This window comes from Lissotriton helveticus, chromosome 4_1 (genome assembly GCF_964261635.1).
Source record: "Lissotriton helveticus chromosome 4_1, aLisHel1.1, whole genome shotgun sequence".
Classification (NCBI taxonomy): domain Eukaryota; kingdom Metazoa; phylum Chordata; class Amphibia; order Caudata; family Salamandridae; genus Lissotriton; species Lissotriton helveticus.
The window spans coordinates 105,570,351-105,590,551 of record NC_136063.1 but is presented as its reverse complement, the minus strand read 5'-3'; the positions used below and the strand labels follow the sequence as shown (position 1 = coordinate 105,590,551).

Genomic DNA, 20,201 nt, shown 5'->3' with positions numbered 1-20,201 from the left:
AGCCACCCACTTAGATTTACTATGTCACTGGGTTCACTGCCTTCGAACCTGTACAGAGCTCCGCAGTCTTTAATATGGATCGCTGTACTAAAACACCAGGCGCATGCATGTATTGCACATTTCAACGTGAAGACTCTTTAAAACCACAGTACAATGTAGATTTATGTTTTTTTTATACTTTAACAACATTATTTTGCCATTATGATCTGATTCGATAATGAGCGGCACAATGCATGTGATGGGTGAGTTTCTCCTAAGAAGCTACCAGCTTAATAAAATAACAAAGCAGATCCTGCGAGCCAGTATAATATCTGTGACAGATGAAAGCTTGCAGCGCCAGCTAGTGGAATTAAAGGTAGAGAAGCGGACAAATTGCAATAGAATCATATTATTGACATGACGTCACCCAAGTAAAGCACTGCTGACACAAAAACCAACACATCAATTACATATCTGATTCCAATAATGTAATTAGTATGTGATGCAGCTTTACCACAATACAGTACAGTACTGTAACATAAAGTAACCATTCACGCATTTACACCTCGACAGCAACTACAAGCAAATTACTGCCAAACTTTGCTATTGGAAGCTGGATTTTGCATTCTGTGTGGCAGGAAACAAAAGAGATTATGAAATCAAACCGAAACCTCCATAGTACTTACTGTTTTGTTGCGATTGCTTGTAGTTGGATGTTGCGGTTTGTAAAACCGATGCCTGATATCAAATTCAAAAGAAGCATCATGGGAGTGGGGAGGATGTGGTGCAACAGCCAGAGCTGCTGTCTCGAGAGCCGAGGATCCTGGTTCTAGTCTCGGAGGTGCAAAATCCTATGATTCTGGGTAAATCTTTCTGGGAGATAAATTGGGCTATATAAATCAGCTCATTTAATTTAAAGTCGAAAAAGCAGAAAGAGGCAAAACTTTATGAAAAAATAACTCCACCAGAGCGGATGTTAACAGTATTTCATCTACGGGAAACTGATAAGAGAAGCAGATGAGGAACAAGCATTGGTAAATGCAGGAAAACATGCTACAGCTAATAGAAATAGAGGAAATGTAAGTGGCAAGTACAGGAACCAGTGAAAAGCAAGGATAGCAAGGGGACAGGATGCAAGTCCCTTTTATGATTTATATTAAAAACAATAGATTTCACAAGCAAATCACATGTGCTGTGCATGAGAAACCTAAAGAACTCACACTGGAACAAAAGGGAACTAGCTTGTGTGTGAATGTGCTCCTTGTGAAAGAGCAAAATGCAGTCATTAAACGTTAGGTTATCCTGTGGCTGAAGTTGGCTGACCCCCTGCCCCTTGCTGCATGCTGTAGTGGGTGGAAGCAAAATGGGAATGACTCACCAATAAACCAATGGATGAAGAAAGTTGGCTGAAAGCCCCTTTAAATAGATATATTGTACATATATATTGTTTTTTGAAAATCAAAAGTTCTTGGCTAACACCAGACCTAAAAAAGGTGCAGTAGAATCTAAAGGTCGTGGTTTTATGTGATTACCTCATGTATTATTGACCAGCACTTATTACACAGTCTGACCAACATTCCTTTTTCTTGACAGGAGCGATGCCATCCTGAGGCTGGGAGAGACCCATAGTATGCTGAGAACAAGAAAAAGTGAAAGTGAGTATAGCACAGTGATGTGTCTCCTCCATTCCTTTAGGACACTTTGGATTCTCTCTTCACTGATCATTAAACAAACACATCTCTCTGCTCTCCATCCCTTCCTTCTTATGGTCCCTGTGGCCCTGCCACCAGGTCTCTGGCCTTTTCCGACACTGGTGTTTACACTCACCCTTCTCTCTGCTCTATTCCTCGCCACGCTATCTTCTGCCTCTATACACTGTGGCTCAAATTCTCAAAGGTGTCACGGAACGCAGCACAGCAGCCAAAAATACTGCGTTGCATGACAGGGAGGGAGAAGGAGAGCGCCATATGTTGAAAGAAATGGCTCTCTCCTCCCCTTTCCCTAGCGCCGGCACTGGTTTCAGCTGCCACACAACCTCAATCATGAACATCCCTCCAGGTGCAAGACTCGACTGGAAGATTTTCCCGATCAATAGGCTTCCAAAGTCTCCATCTGGTGTCATGTGACTTCAGCCGCAACTCTGTCCGCCAGAAAGGACCACATCAGATTACAGTAGATGCCAACCAGTGCACTGGCATCGGTTTGTCTCTCATAGATGTGGTGCATAGTGCTTTCCATGTCCCAGTGGCAGAGTTTGTCAGCATTTTGACTGCAACTACATCAGCTGACTCCTCTGTAGCGATTGAGAAAACCATTTTGGCTGGCCAAGGCCAACAGTGAGGCGCCCAAAGGCTCTCCTTCAGGTAACTATCTTGACTAGGAATGATCTCCCAAAAGATGCTCTTACAAAAAGAATAAAAAGCACTATAGGGCACGTGAAAATAGTCCTGCTGTCAGGAAGTTTGGAAACTAGACTCTTCCTCAGAGAAAATCCCGGCACTAAAGAAGATGAAGCTGAAGTTCTCCTTGATCGGCTGGCCCTGCACAGGTAGCTGTGTTAGATTTGTTCAGGATAACTCTGGTACCTTCTGGGACAATCGGGTGGCTCCGACTGCAGTGTCTATAGACTCCGCACCCCCTTGCGCTCGAGCCACCGTGTCAAGGTTCAGTCACCTGTTTGGTCAGCAACATCTTCAACTCGACACAGACATCACTCATGGAGCCGGCTCCAGAGCCATATTAGCAGTCTGCTACAATAATCCCAATGGTGAAAGAAAATGTTGAAGATGATGGCAGAGCACGTGCCCAGGGCCTGGAAATTTACTTGGCTGGAAGATATGTTTGAGTCTAAAAGACAAGAGACAATGATTCAGAGGCTGATATTCTCTAATAACAATGGGAGCATAGGGGGGAGGAGCCAAGCTGGCGACCGAGATGGCTGCGTAGACGCTCGGCTCCGTGAGCCTTCTCACCCCGCGCATACATCCTGGCAACTATCCTGAGCCATAACGGCATATTTAAGTAGGCGAAGGACACCTTCCACTGACCGTTTGCTCCTGAGGCTTTTCCGTGCGGCAGGCCTGTGGAAATGTCCCCGACTGTTTTGCGGCCTTCACGGAGCCGAGACCGGGGTGTCGAGTGAGGAAAGTGGCCGACCGGGACTGCGACAACAGCGGCCTCTGGTGGGGGCGAGGAGCCGGCCGGAGGGCGCCGGAGCTCTGATGGGCCGATGGCAACAGTGCCGACCCAGTCCATCTTGTGGAGTGCCTTGCGGGATGTGCGGTGGAGCAGGGTCGAGGGGAGTGCACGATACTTGGCCGCCTTTCCAGTGTTGTATCCGGGCATGACCAATGACTTCTCCCATAATCGGCGGGCGGCTCCCAGGGAGCGGCGGAGATTTTGTTTAGCCCTTTGGTGACCCTTCGCTGGGGAGCCTGCCTTGACTTTCGGGATCCTCGTGGTGACTCCTGTTGCGCCCTGGTGTGGGGCCCTGTCCCGAGGTGAAGTGGAGAAGGACGAGGCCGGATCAGCTAAGATGGCGGACGGCGCCCTCCTACGCAGACCACATCCAGGCAGAGAAGCTGCTGTGCGGGAGAGTCCTGGGGTCTGGCGCTACGAGACAGAACCCACGTTCAGAGATATATTGGCTGCGTTAACAACCCTGCATACGACCCTGATCCGGGACGCCCGGGATTTGGGAAGACGGATGGCCGCCATTGTTGTTCCACGCGGGCATATTTCGCTCTCATGGAAGCGCCGCTGGGCCCGCCTCTGCGTCAGTGATGAGTACTCCAGCTACGTCTAAGTTCGTGGAGACGCTGCAAGACCTGGTTCATGAGATTCCTTTGGACAGATCTGTTGTACATGTGAGTGCCTCGTCGGGACACTTCTCTGTTCGTCGGCAGGGGAAACAACGTCGATCTATGGTTTGGGCTGCCCTGGTGGCGTTTCAGCGCTTGCCGGATGGTGTGACTCTCTTTCCCTGGCTGGTGAGACTGTGTCCGGACTGGAGGGTGCTTCCGGAGTCGATACTGACATTGACGGATTTCCGCCATACATACTCGGCTGGGTTCAGGTGAAGTCCCATGGAATAACAGCGCTTCCCGATCCGCCCGGATCGTTTGGACCCTCCACTCTGCTCTGTACGCTGCTTGATAAGTGGACGTATGTTGGTACTACTGATAGGAAGGGCCAGGGGTGAGACCGTCTAGTTCATAGTGGAACTTATTGTTGGCTGCTTGTGCTTTGGGGGACACTCGGCGGGTATGTTCTTGACTGTGCTATCGGTGATTAATGTTTTTCGTGTCTATTCTGATCTTGCTGTTGGGACGTTTATTGTGCGCGGTGGTGGGGGGGGGCGGGTGGCCAGATCGAGGGCCCTTCCTCACGTTTTTCCTCTTTTTCTTCTTTTTCCCTTTTTCTATATTTCGGGTCTCTTATTTAGGGCGACAGACACGCTGCTGGGGGGGGGGGGGGGTAGGCCATGGCCTTCTGCAGGGGTGCTGGGTGGGGGGTAGGGGGATGGGGTCTGTTATTTTGTCTTTTCTTTGTTTCTGTGGCCCTTTGTCTTTCTTCCTTTTTGGTGTCGTCGTTTTACGTGTCTCCTACAGTATGTTTCGTTTTGAAGGGTGGGGTGCAGCTTTGCTACGTACGTTTCTGTTTCTACATCTATCCTGACTCGGGTGCCTTACCCCCAATATTTCAAACGTATTAGTATTGTTTGCGGATTTTCTGTTTCATGCTTGCTATTGTAGGACCATGTATGACCGTATGGCATTGATTCTGAGTTTTTCTTTATTGTAAAATGAACCTTCTCACATCCTGAATCTCGCACAGTACGCTTGAATACGAGTTCTCTCCTGGACACTGTTTAGACCCTCGTTTTCGAGCTGCTGTACTTTGCTACATTGATTTGCTGTACTTACGACTTAACTAGCGGCCGGCCGAGGTGGTTGTAGGCCCATATTTGTATTTACTTGAAGTGACAATAAAGGTTCTAAAAAAAAAAAAAACAATGGGAGCATATATTTTGATATATAAAAAGCAGGTGGCCTGGATACTTTGTCATATAGGGATGTCCATTAGACCTCTGACCTTTCTTTAGGAGGAGTTACAGATAGCTCTGGCCTCCCTTAAGGTTAAAATCCAACAATTTGACTACATTCTTGGCACCATGCTAGACAGGTGCCAAGTCCTTGCATCTCTTTTATGAGGCTCTCTTCGAACATGCTCTAGCTGCTTTGGAGAAACCCTTTTGGATCCAGCAGATAAACCGACAAATAGCCAGATGACATAGACTTGGCCTAGTTGTCCTAAAATGTTTGTCAATAATCCTTTCACCAGATAGTCTAGTGGTCCAAGTGATTTTCCTTGAAATTGAACCCATGTGCCTTTCCTAATGTGACTTCAGACAGAGTTGAATAAGCTTTACTCTATGGGCTGAAAATTCTGCAGGGCTGGCATCCTTGCCCTTGGTACAGGAAACGCACCCAGTCTTCCGGCCTACTTTGTCTGTGGGAGCTGGCATACTTAATGGTCACCAGCCTTCTAGAACTCATAGAAAGTAATTTTCCAACTTGCTCAACGATGATTTGGACATCTCCAAAGAGATCCCGATGTGCGTGCTGGTTTCCGTGGACACCTTGGCTCGGTCCACAGACATCACACGGCGCTGATTTGTTCGGATGCATTCCACTGGCTTCTCGGGAGAGTCCAGGTAATCCTCATGGACATGCCCTTTGATGGTGAGCGGCTATTGGGAGAGACAGCCAACTCCCCCCTGGATTTCTTCAAAACAGTAGCATCACTGCTTCCTTGCTGGGCAAAGCCACCCCAGAAAAGTAACTCTACCAAAAATATAGTTAGTTTCAAGGTTACTCTTGGGCACAACGCTCACAGCAGAGCCAACCTTCGCAGCCACTTCAAACACAGCAATAGATGTTCTGCGCCTTCCGACACAGGGTATAGCATCACCAACATTAGGTACAATCCCCTGCATTCCTCGGTCATTCTGCTGACGTAAACACTCTCTGCTTTTCCTTTTACACAACCGTTTTCCAGCGGGGTGGAGAGTCTACTTTTACACTAACTGGGAGATCAGAGCTGTTTGCTGACTTATTCTCCTGATCCTTGAAGGCCCTGGGTAGTTCTCACAAACATTTCTCTAGGGGCCAAAAATTATGTTCTGGACTGGATTGATGGATTGATGCAATCAGGGGGACGGTTGTGTGGTGTAAGGTGGGCGCCAGAGGAATCGAAGCATGTACATGGTGTGGACAGCAAACCAAGCCTTCACAATGGGTCTGTCTGCCACCCACGCTCTAACCTCATGCTCCAAGAAATAAAGACAAATCATCTACATTTGATGTAAAATGTGAGAGGGAAACGGATACTAATCCAGTGTCGGAACTGCACAATGAGAAACCAGAAATCCTGGGATTAATCCCGGCTTCCCAACTTGACCAAATTGTGTGATACTAGGCAATTGTTTTATTTCACTTTGCCTCCTTTTTCTTCATAACAACAAATGAGAGCACCACACCTTGAAATACATGAGTGCAGGATGGGCACTGTACAAAACCTTCTTCTGTGTTTAATTTAATAAACTATAGTGTTGTTTCAATTATATTCATAACCAAGGCCACACCGAGGAGTCGCCTGAGAAATGACTTGCCTCCTGGTTCACTAATGGCATTCTTGTCAGGATGGGGACATGAATGTTTCTAAGTTCATGTTTGAAAATGATCACTTTTAATAAATGCCTTTCAATACAGTGATTTCACCCGATGTACTAAGGTGAAACGCTTCTGCATGTTAAGGAAATACACATTGAATTTTGAAGAGAGTTTCGCATATTTTTGCATGACATCTTTAAAAATGAAGAAGTTCCTAAAGATAAGTTGAACAGGGTGCCTTCTTTACAATTACTTTAGTTAAGATGTATATAAATTCTTGTCCATTTATCAGCCTTACGAATGTCCGTGCTCTGTTAGGTAACTAGCAGCCCAGTGCTGCTGTTCACCAGTGGGCCACATGTAAAGGTCAAGAGGGTCACATGCGGCCCGGGCCGTAGTTTGAGTATATAGGTACTACCTTGTCTTTTCTTTTCCAGGAACTGCCCTTGCTGCACAAATGGCACCGCCTCTCTTTTAGAGGTTGCCATCTGCACAAGTCGCAAGGCCCTGAACCTGTCTCTTGCCCCACAGGGTGAGGCACTGGCTCTAGTGAGATGTTATTTGGCTGAGCTGTATTCCTTTATGTGTCTCCTTAAGCAGCCATCTTTGCTTGAAACGCCACATGTGGAGTATTTAAAAAAAGATTTACTTCTTTTCTGCATCTCTGTTTATTGATCTTCAGTGGAATTTGAATTACATGTTGTCTTTTCTAATGGCAACCCTATTTGAGCCATTCGCATTGTCCAGTTTGATTCTCACTCTGAAGACCATACAATTAGTGACAATAATGTCTCCCCATAGGGTCGAGAACATCCCCTCTCTCTTTGTTCACCTTTCATATTGTCTACCCATATAAGTGTCTTTCCTACTCAAGTTGGTATCTGCGTTTCATTTAGGTCTACTACTCTTTTTTTTTTTTTTTTTAGAGTTTCATATAGCGCGAACTAGACCCGAACCGAATCAGGTATCAGAGCGCTTTACATAGCACAAGTTACGTTTTTACATGAGGACACACACTTTCATCTTACTCGTTCAACCAAGAAGGAGACACAGAGCCTCCACAGGGAGGTGTGCAGTTCCAAGTGACAAGTGGTCTGTGGTGTTCGCTGGTCCAAGCAGGACGAGGCGGAGACCAAGGGCACCCTTTCAAGCTGAGCCAATCTCTATATCAAAATCTAAACTGAGTGACCCTGTTCCGGATCTCACAGACAAGCTTCTTTGAGCTTCAGTGATTGAAGCTGTGACTAGTAGCATAAGATGGAGACTGAATAGCCAGGTGACAGAGATGCAAGAGCCGGGCGACGGGCGAGCATGGACATGGGAGATGTTGACAACAGCAGATGAAGTACCCACCAGAAGAAGTCAACTGCCTTCAGTAACAATACTTCTGATGGATACGTAGTCTTCACGTAGACTCCTCAACTTATGAATTACCTTCAGGCTCCAGACAGGTCTGGAAATGTTTGCCCAGCAATAGCTCTCTAGCGCTGTCGGGTGGTGCCACGCAACCTAAACCATGACAACCTGTAGCATATGATGATGTAAGAGAATATTAGGTGCCAACCGGCGGGCTGGTGTCAGTTTCTGGTATGTTTTCCAAACCCCATCAAGGGGTTCAAAGAGGAACAGAGAGTATCAGAGGTGCATAACATGTGTGCATACTTTAGGATCTTATTATGCACAGGATTAACTCAGAAATTGAGGGAAGGTGGTGAAGAATCAATAGGAAGACTATATATCCACCAGAAATACATTGTCGGAAGGTATATCACCTTATGAATGAGTCAAAAAGCAATCGCTCCCTGGGAGGTGGCATTGAGTGATGTGAATTAAAGAGACAGTTATGGAACACAGCCATGGCCAGGTACCTCTGAGTGTAGGACGTGCTTTGAGTGTGAGGCCATAATGAATGGCAAAATTATGTAAGGATGACCATGTGCGTGCCCTTTAGAGATCAGTCACACAAACCTCTCTAGCGAGAGTCTTGGAAGCAGCAATGGCCCCAATGGAGGAGGCATGAGCACCTTCCGGGCAATCTTTCTTTGCTAAGGTGTAGCAGGTTTACTGCATTCTCCCTGTCTGAGCCTTCCCTTCTTTTGCAGGCAATGTAAGAACACCTTCATCAACCCTCTTTCAAGCAGGAGAAATAGTGGCCATTTATGTTCTTCAGATCGAGATGTACTATTAAACAAAGGGAAAATAAGGAAGACCGCCTAAGTATGAAGAAATCAAAAGCCCCTACAGTCATGGTAGAAAGAACAACCCTCCATCAGACGTAAAATAAGTAATTGCGAATAAATTCCTCAAAGAACGGCAAATAATAATAACATGTATTTGCAATGCAATAGCTCTCGCATTTACGCGAGTTTAAGCTATTGGCATTGTAAATGACAATGCCTTTTATGTATGTTTTTCTAAAAATAAAAATAAAAGGTATTGTTATTTGCAATGTCAATAGCTCAAACTCGCTTAATTGCGAGACCTATTGCATTGCAAATGCTTGTTTCAGAGGCTATTATGTTTTGTTCAGATCACTCACTGCATGGAGGGAATCTGAAAGTATTGTATTTTTTTATGTGGAAAAATCCCAACTTCTAAAGGATCCCACATAAATGAAAGGAACCCAGATTTTGGAAAACAGAGTTATTTCCTTCAAAGCACACAGTGTGTCAGGGGAGTAGCAGAAACCAGCGCTGCTGAATTCTTGTTTTAAACCAGATAACTGCAACCTTCCTCTCTCCATGTAGTCATATTTTGGAAAAAATACGAAATGTAAACTTTATCGCTATTGTGTTTGAGAGGATAACGGAAGATATTCTATACGTCAGCGTAAACATAGTGGACGGTTTGTCACATATGCTAATTGGAATTGTTTGCATTCTCATAGTTATGCGGCTACGATATGTTTATTAGGTTCTTTATTCATAAAAATGCATTTCGAAATGCCAGCGTTTGGCTACGCACACGGTTTGTCTTTGTCATACACAGGCTTTTGTGCCCCCACAGCCATGTATCAGAATACTGGGTCATGGCAAGCCCCCGTTATTTGCAAGTCAATACTACATGCTGTGGCGCAGGTGTGAGTGGGTAACAGTGTGCTTTTTAATCCAGGTGGATAAAGGAACGCGCCGACATAAAGCTACCTACAGACCAGACTCCTTGCTCGTCGTGCCGTGGCAACCTCATGTTGAGGAGAAGGGCATCGGCTGCGTTTTTCATATTTTTTAGTTTGACTTTGCAATTTTGAAACGTATACAGGACACTTCACGCTGGTAAGGTGTCCACTGTTGAGACTGCAACTGATTGCTGCTGGGTCGCGTAATCGCGCCGCCAGCAGCCGACTTTTTAAATCTCCCGTTTTGTCTATTTTCGTTTCTTTTATTTTGCATTTAGCAGCTTACCTTGTTTTTAAAATTGCCGCGCTGCGCCTGGCCCTCATTCCCACACTCTAATCTTGTTAGAGCACCGCTACTTTGGCGGGTCCGGTTCTGGGGTGGTGGTGTCCATCCTGGGTAGGTTGGGAAGCGCGCCGCCGCCATCTTGGTGCAGGTACTCAGGAGAGTTATTTCCTCCGAGATTCAGCCGGCCTATTTAAAGCTCCACCTTTTTCAACGCGCAGCGGTGACGCGCAGGTGTGGCGCCCTCTCTGCGCCTGAGTCGCGCCAGAGTCCTGCCCGTCTGCGCCCGTCAGCGGCACGTAGGCGGACGGGGCAGGACGGCTGGCTTCTTGACCGCTTTTTGGTCTATTTTCACACTGCGACTCATTATGCTTATTTATTCTAGTTCTGAGCTATGCTCCCTCCGTCCTCCGTATAGTCTTTGCCATCATGTCTTTCCCGGAGGAAGGGCTTTAAGGAAAGGCTGCAGCGACTGTGGCTGGCGCCTTCCTGAACGCAACCAATCATCTAAGGTTAGTACACCCTTGAACTATCAATGTCTACTGCTTAATACCAGATCCCTACCTTGCCATGTTATGGATATCTGGAATCTACTACAGGATTCTAAGATTTCCTGTTTATTCCTGACAGAGACTTGGCTGTCTGATTTGTCTGCCCCCGATTTGGCAAATGCCATACCCCCCGCCTATAATATATTTCGGAAAGACAGATCGTCTGGTAGAGGTGGTGGAGTGGCGATTATAGTTAAGAAGAGCATAGCATGTCGCACTTTTCCGGTTGATAATATCCAGGGCAGCGAAGCCCTCGGCTTCACCCTTCAGCTCTCGTCCTCCCAGGCTTGTACAGGGATTCTTGTCTACAAACCTCCAGGCTCGGTGGGGCCGTTTTTAGAAGAATTACAGGCAGCCCTTTCGACTCCTTGCCTTAGATCTAATCACTGCCTCCTGTTAGGTGATCTAAACATTCATATGGATGTCAGCTCAGACCCGGATACCCAAAAACTACTGGATATTACTTCTGTGCTCGGATTAGCCCCATACGTGGTAGGACCGTCCCATGAGAAGGGCCACACGCTGGATCAGATCTTTTCTACTCTCCCTATTGGGGTAGATCTTCCCGTGCCAGTTTTGTGGTCGGACCACTTTCTTATTTCCTTTTCCCTCCCTAATATGGTTTCAACACGGTCCAAATTTGTGGGGTCGTCAAAGCATCCGTCTAAATCTTTCCATCTGTTCACTAGAGAGATGCTATCAAACACCCTAATCAACTTTCCTTGTCCTACATCTGACAATGTAGAGGACTATACTGCTTTTTTCCATAAATGGCTCTTAGAGTGTCTTGAGAGTTCGATCCCGACCAAGACACAGAACTCTGCCAATAAAAGGACATCTGCCCCATGGTTTACTCCGCAGCTAAAAAAAGCTAGACAAGATCTTAAAAAAGCTGAAAGAGCTTGGAGACGATCTTACGATCATTCTGAAAGGCAGAATTTTAAGACACTGACTAGAGCCTACCATAAATCAATCTGGGCTGGGAAAAAAGCCTACTTGGACTCTAGAATAAATGAGGCGGAGCATTCCAGTAAAGAACTTTTTAGGGTGGTAAAAGATTTTACTTCTTCCTCTGCTTACACCCCTATTCATACGCACTCTGAATCCTGGTTGAGGGATCTGGCTGTATACTTTGTACAGAAAATTACTACTATTCAAGATTCCCTCTCTTCCACTTTCCAGCAGCAACCTGTGAGCCTGGGGTGTCCCATGCCTGATCATGGTCCTCTGTTGTGTGATTTTCCCCCACTGGATCATGCAAGCTCTTTTGACATCCTGTCCAACCTTAAATCTGGATCTCCACAGGATCCGTGCCCGGCCAAGTGTTTAGCGAACTTGGCACCTGTGCTAAATGACTTGGTCAACCCCATTTTAAATATGTCACTCTCATCCGGGGTAGTTCCAAAGGCCTGGAAGAGCGCCATGATCCTGCCACTCCTGAAAAAACCAGCACTCGACCCTCTAGTCCATGCCAACTAAAGACCTATTTCCTTACTCCCGGCTCTAGCGAAAGTGACTGAGAGGTTTGTTCACAGATCAATATCTAATTTCATCGAGGAAAATGATCTGTTGCATAACACCCAATCCGGTTTCCGTGCGAATTTCAGCACGGAAACTGCGCTCCTCGAAGTCACAGACGCCATCCGGGATTAGTTGGATGCTGGAAGAAAGGCGGTATTGGTCATGCTTGACCTGTCGGCGGCATTCGACACCGTTCCCCATGCGCTTCTCCTCGCTAGACTCTGGGACTTTGGCCTGCAGGGAACGGTGTGGAGGTGGCTTAAATCCTTCTTAGCCGACCGCCGGCAGACAATCTGGGCTCCTCCTTACTCCGCCGAGATGCCGCTGCTAGAAGTGGGGGTTCCCCAAGGATCCATCTTGAGTCCCCTCCTTTTTAACATCTTTATGGCTCCTCTGGCAGCGGTCGCGGAGTCTTTCGGCACCCGGATTGTCACCTATGCCGACGACACCCAGCTCCTGTTTGTGAGCAACAGGAATGGTCTGTTTAACGACGATCAGGTCAGAGGTTGTCTGAGTGCGGTTTTCGAGTGGTTTGGACACCATGGACTGAAATGCAACTCCGACAAGTCGGAGCTGCTCTTTTTTGGGTGCACCTCTGAGCCGGATTGGAAACCCTGGTGGCCGCAGGATATGTTTCCCCCCGTTAGTTCATCCCGGAAGGCCAAAAATTTGGGAGTGATCATTGACAGCGACCTATCTTTTGGACCACATATTTCCTCTCTCACTGGGAAATGTTTTGGCATCCTTCGGATGCTACGTAAATTTTTACCTTTAGTATCCATCGAGCACAGGAAAATTATCGTCCAGGCACTGGTTGGCTCCAGACTGGATTACGCCAATGTTTTATTTCTGGGGCTTCCCAAATACCTGGTCAGGCGTCTTCAAGTTGCTCAGAACTCTGCAGCCCGAGCGGTCTTCGGCCTCTCAAGAAGAGCCAGAGCCACTGCTCTTCTCTCTACCTTACATTGGCTCCCGATTGATAAAAGGATTCTTTTTAAAACTCTGACTACGACCTTCAAGGCCTTACATGGTATTGGTCCTAAATATATCTCCAAACGTCTGTCTTGGTATCAGCCCTCTAGATCTCTTAGATCTGCTGCGCTATCCAAAGTGAAGGTTCCCATTATCAAGCGCGCCAGAGCAAGAGGTCGGTCCTTCCGTTATCTAGCTCCTCGTGCCTGGAATGACCTCCCGATTTCTCTAAGACAGGCTTCTAGCCTGCTGTCCTTCCGAAAGGCCCTTAAAACATGGCTTTTCCCTTAGACCGCTGCTGTTTTTTTATGTGTGTGTTGCATGTCCCTTCAGTGTTATGTTTCTCCCTCATCTGGTGGGTACCTTCGAAAAAGCGCCGGGATGCTCCAAATGGAGTGGATGTGCGCTATAGAAGCATAAATATAACATAACATAACATAACATAACATAACTTCAAGGATGAGCTTAAACGGTAGTCTTCGGTTTCCGAGGTATAATAATGTGCAGCAGAGGCCTTGCGTTTGTCTGAGAATGCTCCTAGCTAGTGCTGTAAGTCAGAGGCCGCCAGGCTGAGATACAGTAAGAACAAGCGTGGTGTGCACGCACTGCAAGGAATGTGAGGTATGTAGCTGGAACCCGGCTGTGCTGCTGCTCGCTCCCGAGCTCCCTAGGCCAGGGGAGAGAGAAGGTGGGACATGCATCCCCCTTTGACCAATTAGGTGGTCTATCTTAGAAAGACGCACGCAAATGCCAATAGAGTGTGAGCAACAAAAAAAAGCACACTTACGAACGTGTGCTCCGAGTTGAAAGTACTTACTAAAAACCTCGCAGAGCAGCGCTTGCGCGCTGGCTCAGACGAGACCTAAAAAGCACATGCCATATACAGGCACTAAAAAGTATATCTACCCTGAGCATTGCAGATAGAGAAAGTAAGAAACTGTATACAATAAATACATAGGCAAGGCCACTGGAATTAAGTAGCGGGGGAACAAATTATGTGGCAGCCTTCACTAAATTATGCGGCAATAAAAAGCAAATTATGCTGCGTAATGTGACATATGTAGAAGCAGTATTTCTTCACCATTTTATCATTGTTACACATATTCACACCGTAAGGGCAAATGTTTCACCTGTTTTATCTCAGTTTAACAACTACATACAGCAATCAGCAACTGAAAGGTGACCTGCCTCTGTGCAACAGAAGGCCTGCCACATGCGGTAGGGAGCCTTGCTAGTAACTTTTGATCTGTTGGAGATACAAACTTGTTTTCTTTAAATCTGCAAATTATGCAGAAGATGATGGATTATGTGGCAAGTGCAGTAAGCCCACAATTCTGTAGAAACTTACATGATTCCAATGACCCTGTACATAGGCCAGTCATCCACACTGCCAGCCAGGAACTAACATGGACACATTTTGGGAAGAAAGGTAGACTCGTTATACTGCCACATCAGCTGCGTTGAGGAATGGGAGCAGGTTGGCCCCAGTGGCGTAACAATAGCCCCTTGAGGGGAAGGAGGGGACTTGCTCTTGGCCCTCCCCTTTTCATCAGAGTCCAGCCTGGGCACGAAGGGGACTGAAGACAATATCCTCATGCGAGTAGCTTGTTAAGTCGTGGACCGTAGGCCCACATACTTAATGAAGAATGCCACAGACACACATTAGTTGCTGTACTGAACTGGCCACGAGCACGCAAGTGCACTCAGGCCCTTTTATTGACAGGGTCAGCTGACCGGTGACGCCTGTGTTGGATGGGTGTACGGGCCAGCCCTCGTGGGAAAGGCTGGTAAAACACTATGCTGTGTCCAACAGGACACAACAGAGCTCAGGTAAGAAAAACTTGAGTGACTCGAAGAGACGCTTTCCCTTCCAACTTGCAACTGAAGATTTGTGAATTATTGAGAAGAATCGGAGAGAGTGAGATGTCCATCCCTGGCCCCAAGGGCTCAACAGCGAGAATCCATCTTGGCGGGTCTCTCCCTTCTTTAAGGAACAGGGATTTCTTATAATGACTGTTGCATCCAACTCTGAAAAGAGGTAGATTCTGCACTTATGATGTTCAGACTTTTAAACTCTCCTCTTACTCCCCAAGAGCTCCAGCTGGGGCGAGGGAGTCCGCAGGGTGCGGCTTTAACTTGGTCAGTAAGATTTGGGGTGTGAACTTCAGATTTCCCAACAATAACACTGGCATATAATGTGAAAATACATTATATGAGAAGCAATGCCGGTGGGCGCTTAAGGGGGCAGTGCGCATTGTTGGGAGCAGTTAAAACACAATATTTTTCTAAGTAAGCACCATTTTTCAGATCTTCAAAACAGAGACTAGAGAGTGAGTCTGTGTGTAAAACAAACAGGTGAAATCCCACAGACACCTCTCCATGCCCTACTAAAAGCACTTTTACCCAACAACTTACTACAGAATAACTTTTTTAGGGGTTTAGGGGGTGTAACACCCCAAGCACCCACCTCCCCCCCTGAAGCCAGGCCCCTGGGAGCCCGATGAGATCAGGAGACAGCGGGAGCAGGTTTGTGCGACTCCAGGAGTCCTGGAGGTTGGCAGATGTGCCCCTTTACCCGATACAAGTCTCTCTCGCCCTCTGCTCTCACTGGTTAACCCTCTGACGCGTCCTGTGTTGATGGGCACCATGGCTGTGCTGCCCTGTACACTGTGGAGGGCTTGTCACTTATTTTGTGTCTCCGCTGCCATTGCTCGAGAAAGTGTTGTGTGTAAGTCGTGGCACTAAACCACTGTCTCCCACTTCTAGCCACTACGTTACATCCACTCACCCGTATATTTATTCAAATACTTCTGCCGTAATGTTGCTTTTCACTCGGGCAGGAAGCACGGTTGATAAAAATTAAATCAGTGCCTCTGAGATATGCCAGAGAGATCCCCGTGCAAGTGTTGCTGCTAACGTTCCTTCACAATTTCACAGCAAAAAGAAACAACTCCCTGCACACCCGAGTCGCTGACACGACAGAGGGAGATAGTAAATATATCAAAGCTTATCAGCTGTCAGGGCACACACCGCGGCAAAACCGGCTTCACTTCTCTGAGACCAGGATGTAGAGAGGTTCGTGACGTCACCAGGGCTGTCCCGGATGTGCAGACATCAGCCCCCTGCACAGGGGAACGCAGGAGTGTGACGCTGTGCCCTGCAGCCTGAAGGCAGCCAAAGGCGGCGCCCCCACAGCTGGTGGAGTTACTCACACAACCCTGGGTCGCAAGAGCCACGTAAATGAGTTTAGGAAACAGGCAGGGCTGAGAGACTTGGGCTCAAGTTTATGAGCCCCTTGCGCCACCGCAGCATCACTTTTTGTGAGGCTCCGGCAGCCGGGCAAATTACAAAATCATATCTGAGACCACGCAAAGCCACTAGGCGTGGCTTTGAACGGCCTCATAGATATGGAGTGAGGCAAGGCAGTGCAAATGGCTGTGTTGCCTTACTCTGCGCTTGGGAGGCGTTGCAGTGGGTGTTCCCACACAACACCCATGGATTGTGACACTTCCCCAGATTTACAAGCTGCTAGGCACATTAAAAAACGTTTTTGAAATGGAAACTAGACACTGCTGTGCAGGAACAGCTGCAGCACCAAGAAAAGTATGGCTATCCCCTCATCGTGAAGTCAGAGGCTGTATGCTGCAGGAGAGGTCCAGTGTGCGAGGTGAGCGCAGTGAGGACAGCTCAAACAAAGAGCATATTGGTGTGAGAACACAATGCTGGTGGGCTGTCATGTGCGGTTGTTGTAGGTAAGGATGTGAAAGGGTTGTTCCTCTAATGTGAACTAGACGCTTCCGGACAGAACTGTGGCAGCACCAATAGATCAGTTATATAAAGAGAGGTTAGGGTAGGGTAGTAGTTTATCATTTGTTGATATTATTAAATCAGAGATAAGCTCCACAGAAACACATATACATAATTGGCTCAATTGGAGTAGGTTCGTTTTCTAATAAGCAATTTAGCAGCAAAAGGAATAAAGTGCAATGTGCAATCCGGATCAAGATCAAGTGCTTTAAAATAAGCAGCAAAGATTTCGGATAAAACTATTTTGGATTGGAAATAAGCATAATACACTGTCCACCAACCAAATTTGATGTACTTTATGCTAACAGCATTCGGGACATTAAGTTATTAAAGTGCCATGTGCGAGCGGGGCAGGTTGAACCTCGACTTGTACGTACTAAAGCAAATACTGTTACTAATAATCAAGTAACACCGAGGATTAAAGTGGCAAGTGCTAGCAGTAGATATTATCCATAAAGAAGGTATAATCCACTATACGGTGGGAACGTTAAAGTGTGGTAGTACAATTGTAGAAATTATGCTTAAACGTGCTTTAAAATAGCCCAGCGGTCCCTAAAAACATTTAAAATTATTATGTCATCAACATTTTAGTTAACTTTCATAACAGGGATTTCATCAGTTGAGATGTCTTCCTTACATAGTTTTGTTTCAGCTATAAGGATGTACTTAACAAACTGATGAATTAAAGTAGCTGTAATACCTCTTAAACATACAATAATTGCAGTTCTGCAGGTTCTTACTCCCATTTCCTTAAAAATCGGCTTTAAAATCATCTTTCGTTCTGCAAGCAGTTTTGGGCACAGAGTTACTATGTACTGTAAGGTTTCTTCATTCTTAACACATAATCTACAGACATTAGATGGCCACTTTTTTTCCCATTTTGGGATTCCATCTTTGGTTGGGTATCTTCCAAACCTTAACAACATAAACTTATTCTTAATTAAAGGTTTTAAATGAAATAGCAGATAAGGTTGGGGATACAGTTTGATAAAAGAATTAGCAATTGACCAAAGATGTTTTTTTTCCCTTAGTTCATCTTTGTCCATTATACAAAACAAAAGGGCTGTTGATTGATTGATTGTTTTTTTGAGGGGTTATGAGAGACGACAAGCCGCAGTGGAGAGAAGCCATGCAAGGTGCAGAGAGCAGACAAGGAGTGGGTCCATGTGTTAATACAGAATGGGAGCACAGAAGCGGGTTATGTCCATGGCCATTTACCAACACATGGGCAAAAAACACATCCACTAGATACAATTTACTGAACCAGAGCGGGAGGAACACATCATAGTTACAATGGCTGAAGGAGGCTCATACAAATCTCCACTCTGTATAGTGTTGTTTGTTGTAGTGACATGAGTACAGTTGTCCGAGTACATTATTGCAGCAAGGGTTCATGTGCAGCATCCGAGGAATGAACACAAAGACCGATGCAATCTTAGAACAGTATTATTGCCAGGGCTTTGCACCCTAGCAGAGAAATCAACTCAATAATTCAGCCAGTCCTAGAACAGCAGAACCAAAGCAGAGTAACAAACATGATGCAACAAGAGTTCATAGTACATTCATGGTTCATGTGCTAAGGACAGAAACAAACAATATGACCCATGTTATCCTAAAATAATTCTGCCACAAGGGGTCCTGGACCACAGTAATGCAAATGATGTTCCAATCAGAGGAACACAATGGGCCATCTGCAGGCTAGTTCATTATTACAGCAAGAGCTCCTGAGCTGCAGCAGGGTTTGGAGAACATGATCTCCACGGTGTTAGCAATGTAAGTGTTCCAGTGCAATGAAGACACCAATCTAAGGACCAGGGAGGTCTGGAGCAGGGGCTTGGAAGTGATGATGCAGGAAGCCCCCATCAGGGAATAGAAGCAGTGACCGAGTAGGTGCACAGAAGGGGCATGATGATCACCCGGTTGAGACAGAGCAGGGCCAGGAAATCCAGAGCAGGAGCTTTTAAGCTAATACAGATGGGATCCACAGCAGGATTTGGAAGTGATAGCCCAGTGGGTCCACAGCAGTGGTCCACAACAGTAACTCAAAATGGTGGCCCTCAGCAGAGGTGGGATGCGGCGGGTTTTCACAGCAGGCGTTTGAAAGTGCATGCTCTTTGGTCCCGTGCATGGGCTTGGAACTGAGAGGTCCAGAGCAGGGGGTGGAAGCTATGGTTCAAGAAGTCCTTAATAGGTTTCAAAACAATGGTCTAGGGAGGTTTACAGTAGGGGTTGGAAGTGACAGCCCTGTCAGTCAAGGATAGCTTATGGAAGCAGTGGTCTGGAGTAGAGCCTGGATGCGATGGTGCACAGCGGGGTTGGAAGCGATCGTGCCTATGTAAATTGATAGTTCAAGCGATAGAGGAATAAACACAAAGTTGCAAGTGCTATAGAGACGTTATCTCAATGACCATTGTGGGTTGGACACAAAGATCTACTGTCTTCTTTTGTCTTGGGTAACATCATTCCTCATACTACATGTATCTCATTATGATTTTCTTACTGTCCCCTTTGCAGATTTCTACCTCCCGCCAATACCCCAGCAGCAAAACATCCTCTCTGGATTTGGACGCTACATCAACCTCCCAATGAAGAAAATTAATTTGAACCCCTTCCCATCAGTCCTAGACCTGGACTTTGCCCCTGGCCTGATTGCTTCCCTGAACCAGATGACCCATCGGTACTTCTTCCTGGAGCACTCCATCTTACCTGGTTACGTCTCTGGTGGCCACCTGGGGCCCACTGCTAAACTCAGACAGCAGTACAGTAGCAGTGACGCTTGTCCTGCTCCACCACACACATAGCAGGCCATCAGAGCGCTCAAGAAACCGCCGCTACCCAACTTGAGGGTTGGCTCGGTCAGAAATGTAGTAAAGTCATATCAATAAAGCTAATTTCTTATAAAAAAAAATTGCAAGTGTTTTGTGATCCTAGCATGAGAATCCCAGTTGCAGAGCCATCACTGACATTATTGTTGGAGCAGCAGGATGGCGGGAAGCGCTGTAGCTGAGGCTTAACGCTGCATTTAATTGATTGTTTTTCCCAGGAGCTCAACCTCATATGGTTTTATGCGTCTTTAGTCCACAAAGGTTTCCTACCTGTAATTTAGTTCTCAATCTTAATGGTTCTTATCATTGACTGTAATTAGAAGAGTTTGCACACGTCCACCGAGATAGTAGAACAATGTTTAGGTGGATTAGAAACACAGCTAACACAATATTAATGAGAGAAATGTGTTACTTTGAAAGAGAAAGCACTGGGGTCCAGAATTACAGTTTTTTAAAAACTCTTTTTATTAAGGA

The 20,201-nt window shown here is 46.3% G+C and overlaps 1 protein-coding gene across 4 annotated transcripts in view; it reads left to right on the top strand.

Annotated features, from left to right (window-relative positions):
* Positions 1–19,788, top strand: part of WDR97 (WD repeat domain 97) — a 357,055-nt gene extending 337,267 nt beyond the window's left edge. For all 4 annotated transcript variants that reach the window (XM_078686528.1, XM_078686527.1, XM_078686526.1 and 1 more), the window contains 2 exons: positions 1,573–1,634; positions 19,417–19,788. In XM_078686528.1, the coding sequence (XP_078542654.1) occupies positions 1,573–1,634; positions 19,417–19,703 (349 nt within the window). In that variant the 3' untranslated portion in view covers positions 19,704–19,788. The remainder of the gene's footprint in view (positions 1–1,572; positions 1,635–19,416) is intronic.
* The last annotated feature ends 413 nt before the right edge of the window (positions 19,789–20,201 follow it).